Source organism: Mesoplodon mirus (assembly GCF_964341445.2).
Source record: "Mesoplodon mirus genome assembly, chromosome: 6".
Lineage (NCBI taxonomy): Eukaryota > Metazoa > Chordata > Mammalia > Artiodactyla > Ziphiidae > Mesoplodon > Mesoplodon mirus.
Genome location: NC_138982.1, coordinates 70,777,674 through 70,792,116, shown reverse-complemented (window position 1 = coordinate 70,792,116; position 14,443 = coordinate 70,777,674). Strand labels below are relative to the sequence as shown.

Below are 14,443 nucleotides of genomic sequence, written 5' to 3'. Positions count from 1 at the left end.
CCATGAAGCTGTAGAACTCATGGCAGCTTATTCAAGGCCAGTGGGAGACACTCTGATTTGTTCACCCTCTTCAAAGGGCTCAACTGATTAGGTCAGGCCCACCCAGGATCATATCCTCTCAATTAACTCAAAGTCAGCTGATTAAGGACCTTAATTATATCTGGAAAATTTCCTTCATCTTTGCCATGTAATGTAACATAATCATGGGAGAGACTATCCTATCCCTTTTGCCATATTCTATTAGTTAGAAGCAAATTATAGGTCCCGCCCCACTCAGGGGGAGGAGGTTATAGCAGGGTTTGGGTCACTGGAAGTCATTCTAGAATTCTGCCTACTAGAGCTTTTTTTTTTTTTAATTATGGGTAATGGCAAAAACCAATAAATATTTGTAATTTGGAGATATTAAAATGTTGAATACAAAGAAGAAACGTATAGAACTTTAAAATCTCAAAGTTTAATGGAAATGACACATATTTTGAAGATGGGAAAATGGTTTTCTGTGCTTATCCTGGCTTACACTTACTGCCTTAGGCAGAAGAAATATCCAAGTATCTAAACTTTAGATCATATTATATGAACCTAAAAGGAATAATCAAATAAGGAGTTTGAAGGACATTTAATTACATAATTGGCTTAACTTGAGAACCATTTTACAAAGTGTTAGCCTCACTTGTATTAGGAGAGGATAAATGTAATTACATTTCCATAAGTAAGTTATATGGTTTTCCTCAGTGTTCATCAATTTGACTTTTCCTTGTAGGTTTTTTTTTCTTTTAATACTTTTGACAGATTATTTTTCATCAGAAGTACATAATCTTTCCTTAGGACAGGTAGTTCAGGTATCTTTTAAAGTTGTTTTCTTACAATGTACAATAACATGTCTACGGAAGTTTCTAGATCCCTACTCTCCCCTTTCTGGCTTCATACCATCTGTAGCTCCTTTTCCCATATGCCTCACACAGCTGTTCTGGAGTTAATGCAAATGCCAGGTGGATCTGAAATGTACTCAGGATCTTGCCACTTTTAGGTCCTGCTTCTTGGGGAAAACTGCCCCATTGGTATTTAATGAAAAACAGCATGACATGGTGAATTTATCTCTTTTTCCTGACATTGGCAATGACAGTGCAATGCCCATTGTATACAACTGGTGTGAGGTCGGCTTGCAAATCCCTACAGATATGTGGTTACTTCCCTACTTTCCCTCTCTTTTGCTTGGGCAACTGCCACATTGATGCACTGGAGCCACTCTTCTGCATTCTTCTCATCCTTGGCCTTGAAAACATAGCTTTTATTGTCTGTGAAGATTTCGAAAGCCCGAGGGAGAGAGCGGTCCCTGCGTTTCTTGGCCACAACTTTCACACTCTGTACTTTGCTGAGTTCTATTGGTGAGTCATCAGGATCATCTTTCTGAAATGCATGGGAAGGAAAGAACATGAGCTAGTTTTCATAGTATGGAAAGATCTCTGGCTCCTGGAGAATTTTCTAAGAGGATCAGAATCCTTTCACTTCATGTGGCTTAAGACCTTTGTTATTTTGGGTGCTAAAGCCTCAAAGAGTCATTAGAGCAAATGAAGGAGTGAGCAACTGGCTTTTTGTTGTACTATCTAGGGTTGAAACAAAATAGACAATTTATAGAAAATTATTATATATTGGGAAAAATGCTTGATTCATATTTCTTTGACTTTATGTCATTTTCTACTGATATTAACACTGTATTAATAGAGCAAAATGCAGCAGTACAATTTGGGGTAATATTAACTCAGAATTTGAGATAATTTTACAGGCTTGAAATTTAATTTTCTTTTGTGTTACCTCTGAGAAAGAGGTATTAATCGAACAAACAGGGTTCCAATGTTTAAGTAGATGAAACTGTTTTTGAAACTCTCTTGAGCTTTGGAAGCATGATTTGTCCACAAACATTAAGGGAAGGAATATTTAATGATGTTACATTTTCTTTGCATTAAAGCAGATGCTTAAGGATCTCTCTAACACCAGAGTCATCATGATGGGCTAGCATGAATACTTTTAAGGAGTCAGATACTTCTTTAAAGCAATTTCAGGTCTTTAACATCCCTGAGCCCATTCTGTCTACTGGAGAATGTACCTGTGTTTGAGAATCTTGCCAACCCTCCTTTCCCATCTCCCTTTCACAATCACCCTTCTCTCACTTTGCAGTGGAAAGGTATCTTTTTCACTCGTCCTAAACTTTCTGTGGTGTATTGTCCACCTTGGAAAAATCTCAGGAGCATCAAACAAAAAGGATAATTCAAAATACTGATGTCAGCAGAATAGAGAGTCCAGAAATAAACCCATCTATGGTTAATTAATCTTGAACAAAGGAGGCAAGAATATACAATGGGAAAAAGACAGTCTCTTCAGAAAGTGGTGTTGGAAAAGTTGGACAGCTGCATGTAAGTCAATGAAGTTAGAACACACCCTCATACCACACACAAAAATAAACTCAAAATGGAGTAAAGACTTAAACATAAGACATGACACCATAGACCTCTTAGAAGAGACCATAGGCAAAACATTCTCTGACATAAATAGTACCAATGTTTTCTTAGGTCAGTCTCCCAAGGCAATAGAAGTAAAAACAAAGTAAACAAATGAAACCTAACCAAACTTACAAGCTTTTGCAGAGCAAAAGAAACCATAAACAAAACGAAAAGACAAACTACAGAATGGGATAAAATATTTGCAAATGATGCGGCTGACAAGGGCTTAATTTCCAAAATATGCATACAGCATATACAACTCAGCAACAAAAAAACAAACAACCCAATGGAAAAATGGGTGGAAGACCTAAATAGACATTTCTCCAAAGAAAAAATACAGATGGCCAATAGACATATGAAAAGATGCTCAACATCGCTAATTATTAGAGAAATGCAAATCAAAACTGTATTAAGGTACCACTTCACACCAGTCGGAATGGCCATCATTAAAAAGTCTACAAATAACAAAATGCTGGAGAGGGTGTGGAGAAAAGGGAACCCTCCTACACTGTTGGTGGGAATGTAAGTTGGTGCAGCCACTGTGGAAACAGTATGGATGTTCCTCAGAAAACTAAAAATAGAATTACCATATGATTCAGCAATCCCACTCCTAGGCATATATCTGGACAAAACTGTAATTCATAAAGATACATGCACCCCTATGTTCATAGCAGCACTATTCACAATAACCAAGACATGGAAACAATCTAAATGTCCATCAACAGATGAATGGATAAGGAAGATGTGGTACATATATACAATGGACTATTACTCAGCCACAACTACCAAGCCCACGTGCCACAACTACTGAAGCCTGCATGCCTAGAGCCCATGCTCTGCAACAAGAGAAGCCACTGCAATGAGAAGCCCACACACCACAACAAAGAGTAGGCCCCGCTCACCGCAACTAGAGAAAGCCTGTGCACAGCAACGAAGGCCCAATGCAGCCAAAAAAAAAAAAAAAAAATTAATAATAACACTATAGTCTTTTAGTTCTTACTTTAAAATGCACATTTTCCTCATTTACAAGAAAATCCCTTTATGATGTGGCTGAAGCTTCAGCTGGACTGCTGACCACTGCATGGTTACTGTCTCCCTGGGGATGAGAGGGATTTTGCTGTGGTCTTCATGCTATATTATATTATTTCCTAATATTTGAGCCAAATGTTCTGTCATATTTCTGGAATGTCAAACCATTATTTCCTGATAAATATGTCAAATAAGTTAGCCAATTATATAATAGCTTACTCTCTAAACTTTATTAAAAAGCTCTGAATCAAGAAGTATAAAGGTCATTATTTGAGTTCAGGAAAAACATTCTTAGGCACTAACTCTACTTTGTTAATGCATAAGAGGGATCTGAAAAATCACTACATCTTAACTTCATTCTGATTTCTTTAATAAAGACAGGGAATTCAAATGGTCATTTTAAACACTTTAAAAATGCTTCAGTGTGAACCTATGCTAAAAAAATGTTTCCTTAAACCGCCAATAACTTTCCAAATTGAACACACCATTATACTTCCCATTTAAAAAGACCTTCAGCCCATCTGTATATTTTATAAAACATACAGATGAAGAAAGTAACATGAGTTCAAAATAGGTGTCATCAAAATGTTCTTTTTCATTCAAAAGTTAATGTGAAGTCTTATTAACTAAAAGAGCGTTGATCAGAATTCGTCATAATTCAGATACACCATACTTGATTCCTGTTGAGTAGTAAGTACAAATAAATTTTGTAATGAGCACTCCAAAGATATAATGCATGTGCTCTTAGTGAAATGTAATTTTTAAGTAATTTAACACTCATTAATTAATTCAGACACAGTTTGGTTTGCCACTGACCCTGTATTTTAAGTGTACATGGGAAGCTGGACAGTGTGCTCATTTAAGAACATGCTTTGGTGTCACACTGCCTGAGCCTAACTCCAGTTTTACCCTTTCTCACCTTACTGGCTCTAACCTTGGACAAGCCCATCAGTCTCTTTGTGCCTCAGTTTCTCCATCTATAAAATGGCAATAACAATAGTGCTGACCTCAAAGGATTGTTCTGAATATAGATAGAGGCAATCCAGTGTGGCATGTGATAAGCTCTGATAAGTTATTATCTCTCAAAGTTCTCTGATATCTCTCTGATAAGTTATTATATCTCAAAATGGTCAAGAAGTAGGTCAAAATTTCATGCTCCCTGATCTGTAATGAGTAGAGTTTAATGATAAATAAAACTGATTTGAAAAGAAAGGGATAACTTTGCATTGCTGATTGCAATAGAATATTATTTCACAAGTTTCCCACTGAAAATTCAGAATATGAATATTTACTAAGCATCCTACTTCAGATTGAAAATTATATTAAATGAATATTTATTAGTTCTTTCAGAATTCTATTCTATTCATTAACTGAATATTAAATGAATGAAAGATAGTAATATTTTTCCCTAATCAGAATTGAATTTGGTTGACTATAAAAAGTACTTAAAATAAATCAGCCTTTTTTTCTTCCTCCCTGCCTACTGTCTCCTTCGTCAGGTCCCCACCCCCAAATATAACCTTCAATCCTAAAAGAAGTCAGAGTCAATGTCATAAGCCACGCATTTATTTAGGTGATCCACAAGGAAACAGAAGGTACAGTATTCAAGTCAAGATCCCCGGGTACACCTTCTGTGGTTTGTCTTCTAAAACTTAAGTTAACCAAAAAACCCTCCCGTAATAAACTGAAGAGGTACAGTGAACCAACTAACATAGGAATGAACAGAATAGACAGTCAAAGGGGCATGTATAATAAAATGACACTGTAAAATGGAGAAGGAAAAAATTATTGGCCTTTAAACTCAAGACAAAATGCCTAGCTGGCAGAGATCAAGATCTTAAAAATGCAAATGTAAAAGATGGTAGGGGTACTTACAGACTTTCCTTTTTGAAACAGAAGTTGATTTCCAGCCAGTGTAAAATAGCGGGTTTTCCACCTTTTGATGAACTTCCATCTGACTTGCTTCTCTTTAAGTTTTCCTTCTATGAGAGGCTGGCCATCTTGGTTTACAACTGTTGAAGGTAACAGAACGATCAAGCCATTTATTTTCCACTATTTATTTGGCAAGTGATCAAAAGTCAGAATTGTACAGTGAACCAGACCCAGTAAGTACATTTGGATAGTGGGCTAACAAATTATGAATTTGGTTAACCTTCCCCCTTTGTCCTAAAAGAATGCACAATTTAGATATGATAATGGGAAAGTGTTGAAAGCCCTCATCGAGATTTGCAAAAGGAACATAGTTCACGAAAAGAGCATTTGGTTAGCAGTTTTTTAAGGTTCATCCAGACATTCAGCTTTCTGTGCTTCCTAACTCCTTTGTTTCATGGTATTCTGTTCACGTGAACTGCTTAGAAATAGAGCTTTATAAATAATCATAAACCAAGTATATTTAGCTATTTGGCAGCAAAAGTCAACATAGTGCTCCAAAAGATGTGTTTTTCTGAATCCTTAACAGCTGCAAAGGCAAACTTACCTAACTCTTTTGAACATGATTTTTCCACTCTGGAACACACACACTCTATCTCCACTGTCCATATTTAAATCTTCACCTAGTTAAAAACTGATTGTTTCATGTTTCAACTCAAACGTTGCTTCCTCTGGGAGACCTTGCTCAAACCCAGACTCGAGTGACTTTGTCTTCTATACGTTCTCAAAGCAACTGGCGTGTTTCTTTTCTATCATATATCATAATTTGTAGATGATTATTGGTATTTACCTTATTAATGTCTTTCTTTCCCATTCAACTGAAAGCTTCATGAGGGCAGGGTTTTGCTTTGTTCAATATTGTTACATCAGGCATCTAACCTAGTATGGAGTCTATAAATTTTTGTTGAATGAGTGAATGAATGGATTCATTTTACATTGAAGTAGAGTGTGTATGATTACACATAACCATAGAATTAGAAGACCGGTTACAATGTCAGAAGTTTAAATGTTGAACTGAAGAATTCCATTTGTTTTACCAACTACATAAGATTCACTCTTCAAATTTCAAATTCATATGAAAGCATCTGATTTCTGGGGAGTATGACAATATTTATTTATATACATTAATGTTCAATTTTCTTTTTTTTTCTTTTCTTTTTTTTTTTGCGGTATGCAGGCCTCTCACTGTTGTGGCCTCGCCCGTTGCGGAGCACAGGCTCCAGACGCACAGGCTCAGCGGCCATGGCTCACGGGCCCAGCCACTCCGCGGCATGTGGGATCCTCCCGGACCAGGGCACGAACCCGTGTCCCCTGCATCGGCAGGCGGACTCTCAACCACTGCGCCACCAGGGAAGCCCTAATGTTCAATTTTCATAGCACCTTGAAAGTAATGAAATTTGTTCATCACTATGAAATTTGGACAGTACCTCTTTAACCATATGAACACAACCTATCCTTCCCATCTACCATTTCTCTTATCTAATGTAGGTAAAAAAAATTACCTCAGATGGGATTTGTCCACCTTAACAGCACTGTTGGGTTAAGAATAATGCAATGTATAGTTTTTATAAACAAAGTTCTATTAAAGTTAATCTAGCTTTTTTCCCTTCTTGTCTGATGACTAGTCAATTGGATGTTCCATTGTCAATCTCAAATTAAGGCTAATAACTGAAACAACATATGAAATATACTGTTAGATAGTGATAGGGTTATGATGAAGATAGAATAGAGAGTGAGTGACTTGGGGGTTGGTGCACATGCATTTAAGTGGTCAGGAAAGAGCTTGCATATTTGAGGTGGCATTTAATCTGAGGCTTCAGTGATGAGAAGTGTCCCCCATTTTCTGCAATGCTCCACGGTGGCTAGTACTAGGTATAGCAGAGGGTATGGAAAGCAGTCACTCAAGAAATCATTGACAACCAATGTCAAGAAAATTATCTCAGTGTTCTGCTTTGCTTTACTAGGAATCATCTGATTTAGAGCTTTCTTAAAGCTAGTATGCTCTTTTCAAATTTAAATTTTCCATAAACACAGTGCTTGCTTCCTTTGTGCAGCAGGTAAAGCACTTAGGACACCATGTCTTCCCACATGCTATTGGTCCTAGAGGGCAGGGACAGCCTGCTTGCCATGTGCTCACAGTGTCGGCCTGGGCTAAGGGTTCCATGAATATCTGCTAACACGTGCTGTTGAGTCATGAAGAGTGCAGTAGCCTGTCTGGGAGGAGGAAGGGAAGGTCCAACGGAGGTCCAAGAGGAGAAAACAAATCAACAAGTAACTAAGTAACAACAAGGAAAAACCCAAGCCAAAAATAGGATTAATTTTTTTCTAAAACACCCATTTCCTATGCTTTCAAATTAGAAAAAAATGCTGATCTAATTGTAATGTTGAAGGATTTTTGAATAACAATTCAGAAGAGTTAGATTCGAGTCCTCTTAACCACTGATTTCTGCTCAGCAAAGAGGAAATAATAATCGCTCCCACCTGCTTTACAAGGATGTTGAGAGATCAAAAATCAAAATAAAGAAATTTATGTGAGGACACTAGGTAAGTAGCAAAGAACTACTACCCCTGCCCCCCTCTTTTATTAAAGAACTTACTTCACCTTTTGTAACCACATTGCTGTCTCGCCATTTTTAATGGCAAGATGATTTAATATAATGCAATGTCATTTAATAACAGAACATTTTTCCAGTCTTTCTCCCATATTTACTCAAAGAAACATTTGAAATAGTCATGATATCTGAGCTGATTTGAAATCACGATTGGTTTAGGTAATATTTAAGCACATGTGTCCTTCTAGATCTGACATAGGGAATTAGCTATAAGAACTTCTCCTCAACATAGATCCCAATCTCAAGGCAGGTCCACATGTTTCACTTTAAGTGTATGTGATGGAAATCACACTTGGCAAAAGAGTTGAAGGAATTGTTTGAGACACGGGGTGGCTGGGATATCATACCCACATACCCACATCCAGAGAAAATGATAGGCTTACTGGAGAACAAAAGGATGAAGGATGATGGAGAAATGCTGCTAAGTGAAGACTTTTCACTGTAGCCCAGTGAAAGTGGATCCCAGGGGAAAAGTCCATGGAAAGGATTTTAGGAAGGAAATGTTAGCAGCACTTTAAACTAGCTGCATGTTAGGGCCTTAATTTAGGCATCAGAGTCAGCTTCAGATAATATGTAAAAGCCAGGCTATTTGTAGCTGTAGGATTAATTTAAAAATAGTTTCAAAAGGCCAAAAAAAAAAAAGACTTAAATTTTTTTCCAGTGGCTATCCCAGGTCCTAAGAATTTTTTTTTTTTTATAATTATGTCTGGCTTATACGTGACTGGCCATGTGTCCTTTTAATAGGCCTATTGCCCATAGCATGTCCTGGTAAGCAATAATTCTCATGATATTGCAGTTTCTTCATGGTCAAAACAGGGAACTAATTCTTTCTAAGGATGATCATATTCCACTTGAAAAATAACATGTGGAATCAGACTATGAGGGAATGATTGTATGTCTAAAACTATCTTGTTTGCACATAATGCATAAAGGATATTTAAATATTTTCTCTCTTGCCAATTAACACATTATTTCATTCAAAGCACCACAATTTGCTAAGACATTCTTTACCAACCAGGATCTGTTCCTTTTTTAAATTATCAGTTGGCTGAAAAAACTATGGAATATTAAATTGAATTCTCTAGTGCAACTGGAACCCAAACTATTACCATGTTTATCAACTTAAAAGTCTTTTAGAATGCTAATACAAATGGTCATATATTAATTGTATTCCTTTTGTGCACCAAGAGTTGAAAATATTTACGTTGGTAAATTTGAAGGTGTTAGTCTTACTCAACACAAAGTTGGTGAATAATATCAGACCAGATAACTTAAAGCAAGAAAGAATATTCCTCTGTTGATCTACCAACCATATCCAGTCATCTCACACATAATTTTGAGCACAGATAAGCTGTAAGGCACTGTGTTTGGATCTGAGGGGGTCATAAAGCCCACCTCAGAGAGAGCTTGAGTTTATCATCTTGTGGGGAGATAAAGCATTTTACAAATTTGACAACTCAGTGTAGAGTTTGGCAAGTGCCCCTGCAGAAGTAAAAGCCAAGCATTACAGAACTCAAAGAAAGGAAATGCTACTTCCAGCTGGGAGAGGGTGACATGGGGGCTGGGTCCCCGCTGAAGAAGGGAGAAAGGAACTTCTAGGAGGAGTACAGAAAAGGCCTGAGGTAACAAGTGGGACATGTGAGGGAAAGTGCATGAAAAGAAAAAAACTTAAAGAAGCTGGAAGAATCAATGAACTCAGAAGCAAGTTCACTTCTTCTGCAAGTAAAGCAGTCACTTTGGTCAAAGTCATGAGCTGAAGGTGGGGGATCGGCAGGCGTTTCAAGATTTTTTGGTGTAAGATCCAGGAAAAAGATTGGGTATCAAATAGTCATGGGGAGGCCATATTGGACTTCATTTGAAAGTTCTTCTGAAATCCCATTAGAAAGGATCTTGCTTTTCTTAAGGACCAAGGAGGGGCCTAGAGCCTGTGAAGGTCCAGCCAGCACAGACATGAAGCCTCACAGACCCCAGATGGGATCTGCTATGGATCAGGCATGGTTGCAGCAGGAAACAGGGGGCACCTCAAGCTGGGCAACTGAGGGCAGTTAATAAAGGGACTATTGGGGCTTCCCTGGTGGCACAGTGGTTGAGAGTCCGCCTGTCGATGCAGGGGACACGGGTTCGTGCCCGGGTCCGGGAAGATCCCACATACTGCGGAGCGGCTAGGCCCGTGAGCCATGGCCGCTGAGCCTGCGCATCCGGAGCCTGTGCTCCGCAACAGGAGAGGCCACAACAGTGAGAGGCCCGCGTACCGCAAAAAAATAAAAAATAAAAAAAAATAAAGGGACTATTTACACAGATGTGGGCAAGGTGTAGGAAAAGCACCTTAGTAATCTGAGGCCAGGAGCCAGGAGGAGGCATAACACCCCTCTCTGGCTGAAGAGGAAAGCGAAGAGAACAGTTAGGACCCAGAAGGAGACCTGTATACAAGAGCGCTGCCTGACTGGAGTTGTGGCTGTGGATTGAGGACACAGTCAACCTGCGGTGACCAAGCAGGGAGGGAGTCGGGAATAAATAAGCAGACCTCACACTGCTCCCTCCCTCTGATCTCCTGCCAGAATGTAACTGAAAGCCAGAAGTAAGGAGAATGGAACACCCTGGAGAGGCACCTATTCTAAACTGGGTGTAGGAAGCAGAAAAGCTTCCTGGAGAATATGTGTCTGAGCTGAATTCTGAACGACAAGTAGCAGTGATGAAGGTGAAGTGAAGAAGGATATTCTGAAAAAAAAAAAAAGCCCAAAACATATCCAAAGGGCTGAGGCTGACAGAGTGGGCATGAAATGCATTCTTTGTGATGGAACCTGGTGGGGCTTGGCAAACAAGAGATGAGATGTGAGATTCAAGAAGAGACTCATCCTGAAGATCCCTGGACATCGTGCCAAGTGGAAGCTAATACTTTGTAACATAACATCCTAAAAAATAATAATTTCTGTAGTCATATAACCCCTTTATCTCAAGAGCAGAAGAGCTCAATAATTCAAGGTCTCTACCTTGTTTTAAGATCTGTTGCAATTGTGAATATGTTTTTAGCCAATTATAATTTAGTTAAACATAGTGTGTTGGACGCCATGTTTACTCCTTACTATAATAAATCATACAGGGTTGTACCAAAGACTTTCTCTGGCCTAGGCCTAGGGTTGATGAGGTAAGGGCAGTGACTTTGGAGTCAGACCTCAGCTGAAGTCCAGAATCTGTTACTTTAATAGCTGACTTGTCTTGTACAAGTTGTTTAACTTCACTGAGCTTCAATTTCCTCTTCTCCAAAGATGTCATGCTTAACAACAGGGCCACTGTGAATGGCTGTGCAGGCTGTTCACTGCACAAGAACACTCAGCCAAGGGGTAAGTAGGGGCTGAAATTCAGCCCAAATTTTGCTGTTTAAGTCTACACCCCCAAGTGGACATCATCCACCATAAATAAAGGCACAAAAATGCTGTAAAGGTTAACAGTAGCCTTGCTTAACTAAGTCCTGGTACATAATAAGGGGTCAACAAATAGTAGCTACTATCATCATGATCATGACCATGATCATGAACATGAAATCATCATCATCTCTTACTGTGATGATGAACAGGTGGTTTTTATAAATACCATATCCTAATGACTTTAGGATAAAACCCATCTCCCTCCCTCCAATTAAGAATGTAATGAAACCTATACTGTATTAAAGTGTTAGGAACAGTGAGAGAATTCAGAGTAAGACAGGAAACCCTTTTAAAGTTCAAGGACTGCAGGCTTTGAACCTGAGGTGTCACAAGCAATTCAAAGAGTCCCAAAGGGAGGTGAACTCTTCTGTTGTTGAGTAACAGATCCACTTGTTCACAAAGACTGCCATATTCAAGCTAATCCAGTAGTGGATTGGGCTGCACTGGGAGCCTTTTCCACATCATTGGTGGTCACTCCCTTTTATTCCAGAGTTCCTGCTTATTCTTATGACAGTACGTGGTGACACGTCCCCCACCATTAACTACTATTCACATTGTACCGACTTCTATCCATACCCAGAGGTTCCTTATATGTATGCTTTCTGGCTTATGCAACTTTCGTCTTGAAAATATTGCATTGTACAAGAATAATTAAGACGGTTGTGTATTTAATTTGTGATGTTCGAATTCTTAGATATTTTTTCTTGATTGTTAAAGACAAATACCTTCAAAAGAAGGCATATTCTGGAAGAAAAAACGTAAATCTCAAATACTTAGTTTTAAAATAAGAACTGAGAAAAAGCATGTCTTTTAAAAAAATTTCCCTTGAAATGACTGCTTCTGGGAATTACAACTCCTGTACAGTCTGTGGGGAATTATTTTTTATGTATTGAGAGTCTCAAATTTACTTCAATTCCCTTCTATGGTTTTACTGATTTTCTTGTATGTGTGCCAGTTCTAATAAAGCCAACTCTAATTACAGAGGATATGCTTAAAGAGGGATAGAATCATTAAATGAGGAGGTCATAGGAGCCACATTTAGTAGGCTGAGCATCTGTGGTTTCTGAAATCACTGAGGATTGTAACAAATGGCATGTTTCGTATGAATATCCAGGCAGTGTTTTAGAAGCCCATATTTCCTTACAGTAGTAAATAAACGAGGAGGTATCATCCAGCGTCCATTTTGTAATATCCTACAAGATGCGTGGGGTCCAAAAAAGGACAAACTCATTTTGACAGCAGCCCTTTGAGGGCACTTTCACATGTGCCGAATGGCTTCCTTTCTCAGTAATTTCATACCCATCAAAATGTAGTCTGCTTTCTAGGCTTCTCTATTAATCACTGAAATATTGTTCTAAAAAAAGCCTCAGAACTACTCTTTTATAAGCTTGTAGAGCAGTGTTTCCCAAACTGTGTTCTGAGGGCCACCTACATCAGAATTACCTGCTGGCTTCTTAAAATGCACACTACAGGGAACCACCCCAAACCTACTGAAGCAAAATTCTGGGGTAGGGTGAGGGACCCTGCATTTTTTTTTTTTTTTTTTTGGACCCTGCATTTTTAACAGGATCCCCAGGTTATTCTAACATAGCTCAGGAACTTCTAGGAAACGATAGTAGCCTCATGGTAGGTCGTACAATATCCAAAATAGTAAAACTGCAAAACCAATAGTGGGAAGAAAATTGTTATGACCGTTCCATAAAATTAAACAATAGGATAGCAATATAAGATCATATGCATGTCCTTGGCTTAAGTTAATAGAGTTATAGAAGAAAATGTTCAGAATCAGTGTTTGTGGAATTTGGCTTACTTATGGTTTCATCAGTGAAAGAAAAATTCTAAGGCCACTTGCCAAGAAGGTAACCTGCCCAGTAAGTTCTGAGCAGTAAGTATGGTCACCTTTGTGCCCTTATGGGAACCTATCAAAGAAGACTGGCCCAGACTTGCCCAGTAACAACTGACAGGGACCAATGGGAAAAGATCAGGGGTGGTAGAAATGAATGGAGAGAATGGCTCCATCTTATTCTTGAACTTTGAATAAAAAAGGGTCCCATACACACTTCCCATGTTGGTCCCATGCTGTCATCTCATTAATATGATGTCATGGATAGGTATTGCTGGCAACACCTGACCATAGGATTTTAGACAGTTTAAAACGTTGAGTGCTTTCCCGCACGGCCTTGACATTGTACAGCTTTCCTTGTATGGAAAAAAATAGATCTGACACACTTGTACCAGCTCTGTGATAAGGAGGGTCACCTTGTTTGGGCTGTACAAGTTGCACACTTTAGCCACTGTCCCACCTGCATGCACGTACATTCTTGGTGTTTAAGAGCATTCTAAGGTGTGTCTACACTGCTTTTATGAAATTACTTAACACAATTTCCATCTGTTGTGGTTCAACACTTGGTCTCAAACCTTTTGGCAATAAATAGAAGTTTTACAATGTCTGCATGGAAGCTTTATCTATAACGTATACACCATAAAACTGTGTGTATTTGACATACATACATACACACACAATAACTACTCTCTGTTAAATAAAATGATCTCTCATAGTACTTTTGAGAAGAGCTTATTTAAGAAAATACTGTTTATACAAAGAATACATTTGGCACAAAAGATACACTGCAAATGTCATCATATGAATACCTTGTTTCTCTTACAATGAATTATTGTGAATTCATTAATTTGTTTTTTGTCACCACTTGCCTAAGAAAATTTTTACTAAAAATTTTTTGAGAAAATACAAAATTGGTCATTCATTTATTTGGCAGATATTTATTGAGTATCTATTGTGTGCTAGGGGCTGAGGATAGATGGATGAGGGGGACTCCCTCCATAGAACTTCTTTACTGCAGGGAGTAGACATTAAGCAGATAATCACATGCAAAAGCCAATCAAACGAAAGAATAACAACAACAAAAAATAAGATGACAGGTATATCAAG

General features: G+C 38.3%; 1 protein-coding gene across 4 annotated transcripts in view; it reads right to left on the bottom strand.

The window, feature by feature from the left end:
• Window positions 1-14,443, bottom strand: part of VEPH1 (ventricular zone expressed PH domain containing 1) — a 282,767-nt gene that overhangs the window by 60,675 nt on the left and 207,649 nt on the right. For 2 of the 4 annotated variants that reach the window (XM_082624456.1, XM_082624455.1), the window contains exons 13-14: window positions 5,403-5,539; window positions 7-1,407 (exon numbers count right to left, since the gene is read on the bottom strand). In XM_082624456.1, the coding sequence (XP_082480582.1) occupies window positions 1,171-1,407; window positions 5,403-5,539 (374 nt within the window). In that variant the 3' untranslated portion in view covers window positions 7-1,170. Of the gene's footprint in view, window positions 1-6; window positions 1,408-5,402; window positions 5,540-14,443 lie in introns of those variants that run through there. The other 2 variants (XR_014294337.1, XM_082624457.1) reach the window with 1 other exon arrangement.